Genomic DNA, 15586 nt, shown 5'->3' on the forward strand with positions numbered 1-15586 from the left:
TATAGGTCCATGCACTTTATGCTAATCCTGATTCACAATAACTCTTAGAATACAGTGAAGTCTGTGAGTCAGTGAAACACATGATGATGTTAAGGAAGTGTTTTCCATTTCTGAATAGGAAAATGCGTTTTGTATTTTTTAAATTTCTTCACAGTACGCGGTAAAATATTTAAAGATAGAATGAAGTGAAATCTGAGATTTGTTTTGAAATAATGCTTGGAAAAGGAGAAAGTGTGTGGACCTATAGACGAACCAAGACCAGCGATGTGCGAATAACCATCATGCTGCTGGCTGGTTACACAGAGACCAACACAGCTAGTCTCTGCTGTGTACACTTGACGTGTCCTCACAACACGTTTCAATGAGATACTGCTGAGGCTGGGAAGGGGGCAGTGGGTAAGAGCACTTGCTATGACAGGAAGAGGACCTGAGGTAAAATCTCTAGCAGCCATATAAAAAGCTGGGCATGGGCATGGGTGCAGATGACCCCAGAGTTGAGGGAGGGGCAGAGTCAGGTGGATCCTGGGAGCTCACTGGTCTGCCAGTCTGAATGAAATCCTGAGCTTCAGGTTCAGTGCCATCCTGCTAAAGACATAAGGTGGTAAGTGACTGAGGAAGACACCAGACTCCCTCCTCTGACTTCTGCATCTGTGTTCACAGATACATGCACCTGTACAAACACATGCATACAACACACACACACACACACACACACACACACAAGTATTATTGTTTATAATTTAGCAATGTATGTCAGAGAACCATGATAAATCATTAAATCTGGCACAGTCCGGATGTATATTTAAGTCACCGAGAAGATAAATCTTTGAGGTTACGTTGGTCAACCACATGCTGACCAGTGACTCTACTTAGGTCATTCCATCTGTCCACTCCTGGCCTACTTGCATAACTGATTTCTCCTGTCTGTTTGTAGTATCCAGCAAAGCAACAGATTGGGAAGGAAATTTAAAACAGTAAAACAAAACAAACAAAACCTCCCAGCAAGAATTATCATAAAATCATTTGACCTCCAAAAGAAACTTTCTTTGGTAATCTACCCACTGAATGATACCTGTAAATTAATTTTACCATAGCAGTGAAACTGCCAAAATAGAAGCAGCTTTTCTCATCATGGACAGTAAGAAAACAACCCCCGAAAGCTGTTCTCTTGCAGGTCTACAGATCCACACATCTCTAACAGTTCTATCTTATGGAAAGCTCAGCGCCAAAGCCATAATGATAAAAACACACAGGAACAAATACCAAACTAAGTGCTTCTCTGATAACCCCAACTGATCCTCAGGCTTACTGTTATAACTGGGGGATGCCCTGAGGGATAACCAATGGAAAACCAAATATATCCAATTAATTGCATTGCTTGGGGCTAGTGAGAGACCCGAGGTTTCCGTAGCCCTGGAGAACGGCTCCATTGGCACAGAATGGTGCTGCAGGTGAGTGCACGTCTGTATGACACCGGACCCCCTGCACACATTGATTACCTCCCTGTTTGGAGGGCTTGTGCCGCACAGACTTGAGTCTAACCCTTGGGGTTCTTCCTGCAGTAAGAAATCCACTCTCTTCAAGCACAAACCCAATATAGTGACAGGTTCATATTCAATAATATTGAGCAATAAAAGATATGCATACATTTCAAGTAAATCAGAATGTTAGTACTGTAATTAGAGTTGAAGATCAATTTATTCACAGTATTGCACAAATAAGCAAAATTCACATATAATTCAAATCTTTGGGCGTCAGCTCGCTTCGGGATCTTCCTTTAGCAGTTCTTTATTAGGGTTGAATATGTCAACCCAGACTGATTGGTTTGTAATTTTTCTTCCCTTGCTTGCTCTGGCTATCATTCTGAAGAGGAAGGAAAACCAGAACAGTTGTACGAGAGGTGCGGGTGCTGGAGAAGAAGGAGGGGACCCGGAGGGACATGGAACCTGGCTCACGCAAAGGAAGGGGGAGTGTGATTTACAGAACGGCAGAAGAGTGCACACAATAAAAAATGTAAATTGGCTTTTGGATAATTGAGTGAAAGATATTTATACCTCATTCCACTCTAAGAATCCAACTGCTAATGATTTTAAGTAATGCATAATTTCAATATGGTGTTTTGTTGAGCATGTCAGATAACAGAGTATGGAATTCAAGAGCACAGGTCTATTTGCATTCAGGAAGCTGTGCAATCTTATTAGAGAATCAGTAGACTGCTCTGTCTCTGGTCTCGGGCCTTTTTTTTTTTTTTTAAAAAAAGCCGCAATTTCCAGTCAAAATCGATTAAAATCCTAAAGTTTCTTAGCACTTGAGTTTTGAAACAGAAATGTGAAGACTTCCTCTTTCAGTTGAAATCAACCTTAATCAATAGAAAATTGAGCAATGTAAGAAAAGATCTAGGTTTGGAGGGATTGCTCAGTGGTTAGGTGCACTGGCTACTCTAGAGGACTCGGGCTTGGTTCCCCTCATAACAACTATCTGCAACTCCAGCTCCAGGGCCTCTGCCCTCTGCCCTCTGCAATCTCACGGTGCACTTACATACACACAGGAAGACACTCATACCATAAAATAAGGATAAATTTAAAATTGTTTAAAGCTATATCTTGAGGAACCATCCAGCATTTCTTAGAGATGCAAACCAATTAAAATGGAGAGAGCAGAAGGTGGAGTAGGTGGAATTAATGGGACCTCGCGGTTGACTCATCAAGGAATCATAATAGTCAAAAACACAGCAACTTAAAAAATGACTCTGTTCATTTTATAGCTGGTAAAAGGACTTGGCAAGGATTTACCATAAAAGACAATAAAAGAGAACGGGCAGGACTCACCTATCCCTCCCGGTTTCCTTCTTAAAAACTCCATCGCAGTAGTTCATACGTTTCTCTGTGGTCACATAAATCTGGGCATGTGGATAGGCGTCAACTGTCCTTTTCAACATGTTGTAAATGATGCCATTGCCATCCTTCCGCATGTTGCGGAAAGGGCCCCAAATAACGTAAGTAGTGCTGTTCGCTTCTTTGAAAAAATAGTCAGGGTTTTTTAGCAAAAGAGGAACGCTGGTATGGGACACAACTCGGATCATCGTCACGTGGCCAACATCTTCCTCATAACCCTTGGTTGGCGCATTGTTCATTCTCCAGGTGCAGGAGGAGCGGTCTATCTCATCGCCTACTTTCTGTCCAACCATCTGACCCGAATTTGACACGATGGTGCACAAGTCACAGTCCAGCTGCAAAGGCTAAAAGGAGAGAGACAAAGAATGTGGTGAGTTCCACCTGGTCAAGTGGATTTCCTAGGAAAAACAGCATCCTGTAGGGCATCATTATAGAATGTGGAATTATCTCCAAAATGTATCTACCAAAAGTGTCTTCTATGGGTCCTCAAGTTGGCGGCATGCTTTATTAGAAAAGTACGTAAATACATAGTGTTGAAAAAATAATTTGACTATCTGGAAAAATGGTTGTTTTCATTATAAATAATGAATTCATAAATTTAGACCAGTACTGTCAAACGATGTAAAAGAATAGGTTGGTGGTTATAAAGGAAATGTCAGTAGACTATTACCAGGCATCGATGGTGTGTTTCTGTTCTGTGTGTGCATAAGTAGGGGCTGGAGAGCTGGCTGGAGGTGGCAGCTGGTAAGGACGTGAAGAAGGCACAGAGGGCTCTGAAGGAGATTCACAAACCCAGACCCCATTAAGACCAAACCTAGACTGGCTCAAACATCACATAGATGCTTACAGTTTTCTCCCGAGTCATCATACTAATGGGTTTTTGAGCCCACATTGATTTTTAGAGGAAGGAAAGGTGTCGTTCAAGAACATGGGCAAGGCATGTGCATAGTCTCTAGAGCTAGTCTAACAGATTCACAGCAGTGCAACACTGACTTTCAGGACTTGCAGATAATACAAATTCCCATGGTGAAGCCAAGTCTAGACCTTCTTAACCTACATTTTCTAAGTTAGGACTTCTAAGGTTAGCACTTTAAAGTCAAGATCTCTCTCCTCCCTAAAATTTCTTTTATTATTTGTGTGTTCATGTATGTATGTATGTTTATATGTATGATATGTATGTTTGTATGATCATGAGTGCCCACAGAAGTCAGACGAGGGCATTTGATTCCCTGGACCTGGGTGCTGAGAAACAAACTTGGGTCCTCTACAAGAGAAGTATGCACCCTTAACCTTCTAGTCAGCTCTCCAGCCCCCTCAGTCTAGATCTCCTAAGTCTAGAACTAAGTCTGCATCTCCTGTCTAAGTTTAGATCTCCTAACACACAGAGTTCACTGCTCTCCAGACCATCCTTTTCTCTGGCCTCCTAAAACAGCCACACATTATTTTTGGTCCTTTTATCACACAGGAAGAAGGTGTCCCATCTCCAACACCTACAATGAAAGATGCCTTGCTGATATGCACTTCCTCATCCTCCTTCTATGAGAGTTCACATTTTGACCCTGAATTTGAATCCCAGTATTTTGTGACTAGTAGAGAGTCAACCCACTCACACAACGGCCTGGCCTTACCTTCCTGGAGCTGTGTTCATTTTGTAGAGATGGTGAACTCTGTAAAACCAATGTCTTTGCCTCTGTCTTTGAAATACACAGTTGCTCAGTTGGTTAAATTAGGAAATGAAAGAAATGGGATTAAAAAAGGTATTAGGAGTCTGAACACTGAGCTAAACACTAGGGAAGAAATGGACTTTTACAATTAATTCAGACTTGTTTATTTAAATGGAAGGGAAAAGCAATCTAGAGAAAACAGCAAAAAATCAGCAAGCTCAGTCTAGCTGTGATGATCTAGGTGAGAAAATTGAGAGGTAAAGTAACTTGGAAAAGCCACCTGGACAATCAGCGCACAGCTGTAACTGGTCGCCTTTCTTAGCCATGCCAATCCTTCCAGCAGTTTCTGAGTATGCACCATGAGGCAGGCACAGTTCCAAGGGTTCCAGCTCAGTATAAAAACACACATAAGAATTCTTGCTGGAATGAAGCTTACATTTAAGTTGTGTACGTGTATACAATAAATGAATCAGTATCTTATATAATAAATTCAAGGGTGATCAGTTCAAAAGGAGAAATAAAAGCACCATGAAACTTAGAAAGCATATGTGTGTGTGTGTTTGTATGTGCATGCGGGGGGGGGGTGCTGCATGGGATGATTACAGAAAGAAGCTGTTTAAAAGGCTCAAATGAAGTAAAGCTCTGGCCTGGAGACACTTGGGCTGAAGCCACTGCAGATTTTCAGAGGCGGGTGGTTATCGGGAGGAGCGATGTGACCCGGCAGAGCATGTGCAGAGAGCAAGTAGGTATTAGGGCCAGAAAGATGGCGGCTAGGAATTACTTGGAACCCTGATTTATGCAACGGAGAGCTTTGAAGAACAGGGAGCAGATGGCGTGGGTTACATTTTATTACCTTTGGATGCTGTGTGGAAAGATGACTCAGAAGAGGCAAGAGTTGAAAGAAACAGAGCAGCTAGTGTTCGTGCGATGAAGCAGGGTGAGGCTGGCCACCTTCCTGACGTATTCTGAAGGCAGAGCCCACTGGATGGGCCCAGGGCTTGACCATGTGAAGGTGGGTTTGAGAGGAGGAGAGGGCTCACTTCTGGGTTTCCACCTTAGCCACTAGAAGACTGGAGTAGCCTTGAACAAAGGAAAGCGCTCTGGAAGTAGGACCAGGGAGGAAAATCAGGAGATCATTCTAAGCCAAGCAGGGGGAGATGACTGGAGTGTAGACTGGTAAAATCAGTCTCAGGACATATCTACTCAAGCTGCTTTACTTTTTTTTTGTACCCTAATTATTAAACTAACCTGGGCTCACTATGGAAAACTTGAAACTTCAAAAAGAATAGATTTAAATAATTATCCATATTTCTATCACTCAACCACCATAACAAATATTTCATCATATTCTCCTGTTCTATGTATGTTATTTTAGGCAGGTTGAGAAATGCCATTTATACAATTTGGCAGCACTGGTTTTTCATGTTAACCTTTCCCATGCCAGTGAATAATCCATAAAGATAATTTTAATACCTGGTCACTATTCAGTTATAGAGATAGACCATAATGTATCTATTTACCTACTGTTAGGCACCCAGCTAGAATCTGATTTATTTTCTACTATAAAAAGTACTTTGATAAACGCTTTTGTTCGTCTTGTCATATTTTGGAGGCTAACAGTGACAGTGTTGACTTAAACTTATGTCTTTAGTTTCTATAGTACTCCTATAAAATGTATGAGACTGCTAAATGCACCTGTCTGAGTTCTCAAAACTAAGAATTTTCAAAAGCATGACCTGTTTAGGACATAGCAATTCATTTGTGAGGTGTCTTACAACTTTGCATGGTGGTACAGGCCCGTAAACCCCAGAACCCAGGAGGTGGAGGCAGGTGAAAAAGCCAGTGTGTCACCCTGATCAACCTCAGTCAAGATTCTGATTTAAGCATCAGGCAGTCCAGGCCCCAGGTTGGAATTCCTCTGCCCAAAGTAGATGGATAGATTGGAACATTTGGAAACAGAGTTTATAGGTTGGTGCCATCAAAGTAAGGCACAAGGGAGTGACATTTGAGGTCAGGCATGTGGCAGGGTTTGATATCCATTACCCACAACTGAGTTGTCCAAACCACTCCAAATCAAGCATATCGAGGTCTACTATGAGCTGTGTGCATTGTGTGGCCTGCTCCAACTCATGACTACCACAGACATTCATGGAGGTTACACTCCACCGACTGTTCCAGCAAGTTGCTTCACTGGGTAATAAATCCATATTTGGCATAGAGCTTGCACAAAATTAAAAAATTCAGAAAGGAAAGCCTTGGATGTGTTCTGTAAAATGTGGCAATTTGCACTGGATTTCCCAGCCATTAGGATGAATTAGCCAGTTCTGCTACAACAAGGCTTAATTTAGCTAATAAGAATCAGCAGCCTGGTCTCACTTGACAACTGTAACCTCTGAAAGTGATCCATTAAGACATCCCAATCTGTTCCATGACAACATATCCGGATGCCACAGCTGTGCGGATTGCGAGGTCAGCAGCTGACTAACAACTCGGGGGCCAACAGGGGAAACAACAGTTTCTTGTTTGCATGAAAAGCATGCAGTGGAGAAGGGGGCTTTAAAGGCAGTGACTTCGGGGTAGACAGTCTCTGAATTACCCCCTTCTTTTCATTGTTCACTAGCTGACAGTGTCACACTGGCTAGAATCCTGAAACTCTTGAGATATTCCCATGTGAATGCTTGGTGGCCATCCTGCCTAGCTCTCTGGCTTCCAGATCAGAGCCAGGGACACATGGGTGAACATGCTCATTACTGTAATGGCCAGAAGTTGCAGGGACCATTTTTAAAGTATGGCAGGCAGGCAGGGCAGGAGGCATAAAGCATTCCTAATCAGAATCTGAATTCATTAGCTGTCAGAAGAGCTAGTAATGGGCCCAGGGATGCATACACAAGTTTGAAGGGCTCATCAAGCTACAGTAAGCCTTGACCACAAGAACAAAGCACCTGAGTACAAACGGCTGCTCTGACCGAAACCTGCCTCATCTGGTTATCTCCGTTCTTTACCAGCTTTGTCCTCACAGCTCTTCATCTTGGCTTTCCTTATTAAACGCACTGCTGCTTTGTGTGCTCATTTATAGTTGACTTGGGGGGACTTGTGTACAAATGCATTCCGCAACTTCGTTCTACCTCAGTGAGCAGTGACTTTCTTCCTAGACTGAGGCCCTGGATTTTCTGAGATCTTTGCTAAGAGTTATCTGGTTCCAATTCATCAAGCTCCATCTTAATTTCAAATTCTTCTTTTCAGTTGAATTGTCTCTACTTTTTGTTTATTTTCATTAAAAACTATATGCTCCTTGTATCCTGTATCAAAGCATCTCTTGAAATACTTTGGTTGAAAAATGACTGGCCTATCTCTACTGGTGCAGTATTGATGCTTTTATCTTGTAGGTAATCAACAGTTGTCTAATTGGAATTAAGGGCCACTCAATGAGAGGGAAATCATGTGTGGTACTGTGAATATAGCCAAGTACTCATGGCTGGAGAGGTCGGAGACCCTAGAGACAAACCTATTTCTGTCACATCGTAATTTCTTACTATATTCTAAATACATAGCCTCATATTTACAGGCAAGTGTACCTCTCACCACTCATCAAAGAAGCTTCTTTTTGAAACAAATGCAGTCTATTACAGAGTTCCCAATCAATACAGAGAATCAGTGACTGTGAGGAGCCCAGCCCCAAGCGACACATCTACAATGCAAACTCTGTACTTAAGGCTCAGGGAACATCATGGAAGAAGGGGCACAAAGACTGTAAGAGCCAGAGGGACAGGACACCTGCTGCTAGTTAGTGCATTCTAGACATGATAGAGAAGCGGCACCAGTGACATCTCCACAGTATAGTCTAACAAGAGCTGCACAATGAATAACAAAACCTATTGACATGCCCGCCTGGATGGTGGGAATATCATGGGGTCCCACTCAAGATGAAGAGCTACAGGCAATCAATGGGTGCTGAGAGAGACAGAATCAGTTCCAACAGGAGAAGAATCTGAGAAGGGGGGAGCAGGGGAGGAGTTGGTAGGGGATTGGGAGGGATGGAAATAATGCAAAGAAAATATGTGTGAAATTCTCAAAAAAAAAATCTAAGGAATACTTTGGTTAGTCTTCAGGTATGTCTATAAACCAAGAGCATCAGGAATATTCAACTGACCCCTTTCTGGCAGCTATGTTGTTAGAGAAAACCCCCAAGTGGGGGTGGGGTGGGGATATGGCTCAGTCAGTAAAGTGCTTGCTTTACAAGCACAAGGAACTGTTTGATCCCCAAGACCCATCTTAAACCCCCTCCCCCCCAAACCCAGTTATGATGGTATGTGCCTGTAATCCCAGCACCTGGGAAGCAGAAACAGGCAGATCCCTGGGTTTGCTGGCCAGGCACCCTAGCCTATTGGTGAGTACCAGGCCAGTGAGAGACCCTCTCTCAAAAGACAAGATGGAAAGTGCCTGAGGAACGACACCTAAGGATGTGGCCTCCCTGTGCACATGTGGGGACACACAGACAAACACACTCGCACCTGTGTATGCACACAAAACCAAAAAGCAAATACTTCTTTTTCTTGAGATCTAAAATATTTATTTTTTTCAGGGTTACCATACTATATGTTTTGGGTATTTTTCCTCTCTTTGAGAAAGTATACTAACTCGAGTTAAAAAATTGGTAGTATCTATTGGACAGCCAAATAATTTCTACTTAACATGTATCCTGCACAAGGAACTCTGATCATTTTAAAAGTTTTGATCATGGTGAACTTTAATCTTGGTATAAAGCACTGAGGGGAAGTTGGTGTTATCCTGTAGGGTTCACTTCACACAGTATCAGAGGCCTCTGGGGTCACCTTGGAAAGCAAGGCATCTCCCTGTGAAAATAAATTTTGACAATTTTGCTTCCTTAGAAGGAAGAAGAATTTCTAGATAGTTGGCTAGGGAGGATGAGACAGCAGGGGGAACTGAGAGAGACATGTAAAAACAGCTATCCATCATGGAACTGTGACTGGGGCCCGTTATGGTTGAGACTTCCTGCTCAGCATTTATTACATTATCAATCCTAATTTTCAAAACTGACATCCTCATTTGTTGTTCAGTGTTGCTATATAGCCCTGGCTGCCTGGACCTCACTATGTGGACCCAGGTGGTCTCAAACTCGCGGTGAGCCTCCTTCTTCTGCCTCTTGAGTGCTGGAATAACAGGCCTGAGCCAGTATGCTTGCATTTCAAAATAAAGTTTTAAAATTTTTATTGATTGATAGATTCATTATGTGTATGTTTCTGTTTCTTTGAGTTTACACCACCATAGGAGCCTGCAGAGGTCAGAAGAAGCCACTGGATCCTCTGGACCTGGAGTTACAGATGGTTGTGAACTGTCATGTGGGTTCTGGGAACTGAACACAGATCCCCTGCAAGAGCATTAAGCACTTTTAAACACTGAGTCATCTCTCCAGCCACTCAAAATAGATTTTTAAAGTTAGTTTATTGTAATTGTACATTGTAGAGATGAAGAAACCAAGGTATCTTTTATGTTAAAACAGAGATACGTTATCTGTCATGAAATAGACCCATAGACACATTTAAAAGTGAGGATGTTAAAGAAATAATAACTATTAATATGAAATATCACACACACACACACACACACACACACACACAAACTTCAAATGGTACCCAGCATTGTGTTAAAACTTCTTATAGGGCCGTGGGTAGCTTAGTAAAGTTCTTGCCATGCCAACAAAAGGACCAAGTTTGATGCCCAGAACTCCATTTTTAAAAAGTCAGATGTGATGACCTGCGATCCTCATCCCTGTCTAGGGTGGTGGGGACAGAAGGGTGCCTGAGGCGCCATGGTCAGGCAGCCTAGACTACCTGGAAAGTTCAAAACTAATGAGAGACTGTCTCAAAAACCAATGTAGACAGCAATGGAGAACACCACCCAAGGTTGACCTCTGACCTCCACGTGCATGGACACATACCTGCATGAACACCCCTCCCCACCTACATGGACCCCTCCCATGAACATGCACCTACGTGTATACATAGATACACACATGTCTATACAACAAGAAATAAAACTACTTAAATTAATCATAAATGAATGTTTTAAAATATGCTGCCAGTCAAGCTTTTCACAGAAGACAGTGTTGTCAGTGTCTTGCCACGCCCCCCAACCCCAGGATGCAGAGCTCCCCAGGCATGCTGGTAACTGCATGTGACAGAGGTAGCTTCTCTTTCTTGTCAATAGTCCTGGTAGGACACAAAAACATAGGTATATTTTTTTTCTTTATTATTTTCAGTTTCTAATATGGCTGAAATTTTAGTCCAGGATAAATTAATCAGGAGCAATTTTAATATGCTTCAAATAGTCCTTCACATCCGCCTTCTCAATCTGCTTTTCAAATCATTTCTTTCAAAACAACAGTGAGCTGTTTCTTTCCCAAACAGTAAATGAGTACTGTCAAAGTGTATGTTGCGGGGAGGGGCTATGGCTGGAGCAATGTCTGGAAGATGGTCTCTGCCACCCGTGGGCCTGTCCCCTTCCCCCACAGCTTCCCTGATATGTACTCACTTCAGAAAAGCGCATTGGCTGAGAAGGCAAGGTATCCTTTAACGAGAGAATCACGCTCTCCTAAGACTTATGAGATCAAAGATCGGGGACGGTCCGGTGCCTGGCTCATACTACAGGTCACTCTCACCATGCACGTTTCCATTTTATCCTTTTATATAAGCATGGGTATCTGACAGGCACAAAAAAGAAGTCTGTTTTTGAAATGATGAAGACTGCAAGCATGGGGAATTGATTCTCTGTGAAGCCCCTGTGTTCTGGATAGGATGAGGGGGGGAAAGGCGTGAGTTGTTCTTTGTGAGAGTCTACAGCACTGTCATCGCTCACTCCCTTAGGTTTAAGCAATATGTATTCTGTATGGAGACTCTAGAAGTCACTGTATCATGGCATCTCCAAATGATCCTTGCTCGATTAAAAAGGAAAAACGGGAGGAGGAGCGAGGGAGAGAGGGAGGAAGGAAGGAAGAAGGGAGAAGGGAAACGGAAGGAAGGAAAGAGAGGAGTTAGGGAGGGACAGAGGAGGAAATGAGGGAGAAGTGGGGGAAGGAGGAGGGAGGAGGAGGGAGAGGAAAGGAGAACTTAAACTAACAGGGTTACTCACCCTGATTGACAAGTTTTCTCTCTAAGAAGTGGCTTTTCTCTTTGGTTAACCCAGGTGTCTGTTCTAAAGCTGCGCTGCCCCCACATGAGTGCTCACAGGACACGCTGAGGACTTCAGCTGCGGGCTGGCTCCCTCTCCTTGGCCACCTTTTCATCCTGTTCCTCACTAACCACTTTGGAAAACTTGCCCTCACTCTTCTATGGGTACGAACAAATTACCCTATCCTTTTTGAATGATATATCGGGACAACTGCCAACTACTTTACATTTTAATCAGGAAGAAGAATGAAATATTTAACCTTTACTCTTCTCTCTGAATAAGCTTATAGACAATAGAATAGACAATTAAAATCTGGGAAATAAAACCTACAAAACAGTGTGGTTTCCCTAGCAAAGAGGAATGGCCACGAAGGAAAGGTCACCTGTCAGCTAGTTCTAGTTATTAAATCTCCGCATTTATCACTAAGGTGGCTCTGGAAAACGAAGGTCAAGACATTAAATTATGAAACAGTCGGGATTAGAAAAGGTCACCAAAAATCTAAGGGAAATTTAACCAATCCTGCGAATTCTGCACCCTAGTAGCAAGCAGAGACGGCCAGGGAGGAAACAATGGAGAACTGTCATCTTTCTGTCCACTTTGGCCCTGTTCTGAAAATGAATTTCCATTTGATGTCTCGAAATCTAAAATGAAACTTGCTCATGTCAAATACAAGCAGAAACTTTGATAAATATTTCAGGACAAAAAATCATGTTTGAATCGAACCAGCCCAAACTATTACAAGACACTGTTTTAGACTACTTTAACGGTTGCTTTCATTTTGATGGTGAAAAGGCAGCTTTAAAATGGGGAGATGGGACGTTCGCACACCTTCAAATACTTCACAGGAAAATGATCAATTTTATGCTTGCTAATTTTACTACTTTAATGCTGAAGCAAATGAGATCCTTGCTTTTCATCATCAAATTTGAATGAATCAGAACAAAGCATGAGGAACAAAGGCCCAGAGTCCCGCTCGCTCTCCACTTTGCCGTCATTTACTCTCACTCTTCCCAGGCATCTTTAGAGCTTTTGTTTTAGAGGCCTCACTGCGTATAATGATGCCACTGGGGAACAGTTTCTGCGTTTCCTCTCCTGGATGCTCTTCTGAGGACTTTCAAGTGAAAGGTGCAAAAGAGGCATTGACAATCTGGCATTGTTTTCATTGCTTGACAAAGAAAACATGTATTTTAATTTTTCCCATGTTTCAGAAATGATTAAGCAAGCTGTTTCCATCCACAGAGTCATTTTCAGGAGACCTCTGATGTAAGTGAAGAATGAGGAAGACTGTTTTAGAGAGAAATCCACACCATTCGGCCAAGCCAGCTTGCAAAGGCAACTCTTGCCACAGGACAAAGCAGCATCTTCCAGGGGCCATGATTTCCAGGACTCGTGTATATAAATCACACACTACGAGGAACAGCACATAAAAAAATTGAGATTTGATAACCCGCTATTTGGTTTTGCTTCCCTGTGGATTTGGGATGTGGCATTTGCTTTGGTTTCTACCTGGTGGCATTATAACCAAGCATAAAACTTAATATGCTGCTGCATAAAAATGTTAATGTCAAGAAATAATTCTACAACAGGCAACATAAAGCTGTGCTTCTCAATCGCCATAGATGACACACTTCCCTTTATTTGAAAGGACCTCAAGGGTACAGATCTGTATAGTCCTGAGGGGTGTCAGAAGAAAGCGACTGCTTTTTCCACAAGGGGAGGCAGAGAAATGAGTCTCTCAAACAAGTTTTCCACTGAGGACCTGGAAAATGGGCATAACTTACATTCCACCATTACAATTAGTAGGAAATATTAGAAGCTGAGTAGTTTTATAGCCAACTTATTTATGGATTTTCCTCTCTTTCAGGGAGATAAGCCCAGCACCTCCTGATAGCAAACAACCCAGGCATTTCACAGAATGAAGGGGAACTGGCACACAGTATTAGTGTTGTAACATGTCGCTCTCCTGGGTGCAGGGCTCTCAATGGACAGCAAAATAGAATGACCAGGAGCTCAAGAGAAACCCAGGAAGCCACAGTGGGCTGGGCCGTCCTACATCAATTAACAGTTAAGAATATGCCCCCAAACAGGCCCCAGGCCAATCTGATAGAGGAAATTCCTGTTAAGATTCTCTCTTCCCAGGTATGTCTAGATCTGTGTCAAGCTGACAAAAATGAACTAACACAGGAGGTTTCTCAGAAAACTAACACCAGGACTACCATGAAACCCAGCTGTACCTTGTGGGTATATACCCAGAGGAGGCAGCATACCCCAGAGATGCTTGTACATCTATGGTCAGTGCTGTTCTACTCACAAGAAGGAAATAGAACCATCCTAGATGCCCATCAACTAATGAATGTGTAACGAAAATGTAGCACATATATGTAATGCAATTTTATTTTGCCATAAAGAAAAATGAAATCGTGACGTTTACAGGAAAATGAACAGAACTGGAAATTATGTTGAATGAAATAATTCAGATTCAGAAAGGTAAGTACAACATTTTCTCCCATATTTAAATCTAAGATTGAAGATTCATGAATGTGTGTATGCTTACACATTAGGATGTATAGGTCATGATATTAGAAGGGGACAAGAAGAGGAGAAAAAGAGGAGTGCAAGAAGGTGACAGAATATGCGTGGCAGGAAAGCTAAAGAGGGGGTAGTTGGGGGGGCAGGGGACCGCCAAGGTGGGAAGGGGACTGCCAGGGGGGCAGGGGGGACAAGGGAGGACAGAGAAGGTAGAGGATCAACAGAACAAAGTATGGACGAAAATGTCACAATGAAACCTATTTGTCTGCTCGTTTTAAAAAGTAATGAAGTGTAGTGATTGTGGCTGGACTCCTCAGACCAAGGGACAGAGGCTTTGCTTAAGTTGGATAAATTATTGTTGCTTTCAAAGCTCTACATGATTCCCGGGACACTGGGGTTTGCAGAACTTACTCGTCCTAAAGGAATTAGCAATGACAAAAGGAGACCCATGGTCATCAAAGAGATGACAAACATAATAGAATCAGATTTCTGGGACTGTGGATGAGAAAGATGTATGCCAGGAAACCCATCTGGTCACCCTTCCCCTCACCCTGAAATGTATGAGGAAAACTCTTCTTTGTCTCCTAGGCCTGAACTCATGTTATTTGAGGTGTTAATAACTCAGCTAATCAATCTCTTGCCCAAAGGGCAGTCTGATGCAGCACCCTCTCTCAAACTCAAGACCTTCCAGCAACAAGCAGTAGAGCTTTTATTTCCCAGTCAATGTTAATTGTATTCCATTAGAATTTTGCCTTATAGTCTGGCTAGAATTTACCCTGGCAAAAAGGAAAAAATCATTGTATCTTAGACATCCTCTTCATTGCTACATGAAATTGCAGGCTGTATTTAAGTCCACTGGTCAACTGAACACTCTCTGGCATTCATTCAAAGCAATTTTGAAATAGTTTTACTTTGTTTTTAGTTGAAAGATACTTTAGTGGGTTTGTAGTTTGAGTGGAAGGGTTTGGTTGATATGGATTCTGAATATGAAACATGTCTCCACTGGTGGAATGAGAACACCTGGAGGTGGAGGCTCAGGAACCCGAGGTTATAGTTGAGTGGGTGACATTGGAATGGTAGAGCGGTTTATTCTAATGAGGTATGAAAGAATGAGGGGGGCACAGAAGACTTTCAAGACAGGACTGCTGCTAGCTTACACCAGTCTCTCAGAGATGTACGGTGCTTTAAGATACAGTTAATGACTGCAGAGGCGAAGTTTTGAGAAAGATACTATTTTGAGAGTTAAAGAGGATGACTGCTAATGATGGTTCAGCTGGTTTGTAGAAATTACAGAAGTATGGGTTCAGAGAT

The 15586-nt window shown here is 42.5% G+C and overlaps 1 protein-coding gene across 1 annotated transcript in view; it reads right to left on the minus strand.

Annotated features, from left to right (window-relative positions):
- The window catches only part of St6galnac3 (ST6 N-acetylgalactosaminide alpha-2,6-sialyltransferase 3), a 566943-nt gene that overhangs the window by 214250 nt on the left and 337107 nt on the right, over positions 1 to 15586 (minus strand). The window contains exon 3 of the mRNA XM_008848657.2: positions 2829 to 3238. Coding sequence (XP_008846879.1) covers positions 2829 to 3238 — 410 coding nt within the window. The remainder of the gene's footprint in view (positions 1 to 2828; positions 3239 to 15586) is intronic.

The sequence above is a fragment of the Nannospalax galili genome, unplaced genomic scaffold (genome assembly GCF_000622305.1).
Source record: "Nannospalax galili isolate Female #2095 unplaced genomic scaffold, S.galili_v1.0 scaffold1124, whole genome shotgun sequence".
NCBI lineage: Eukaryota > Metazoa > Chordata > Mammalia > Rodentia > Spalacidae > Nannospalax > Nannospalax galili.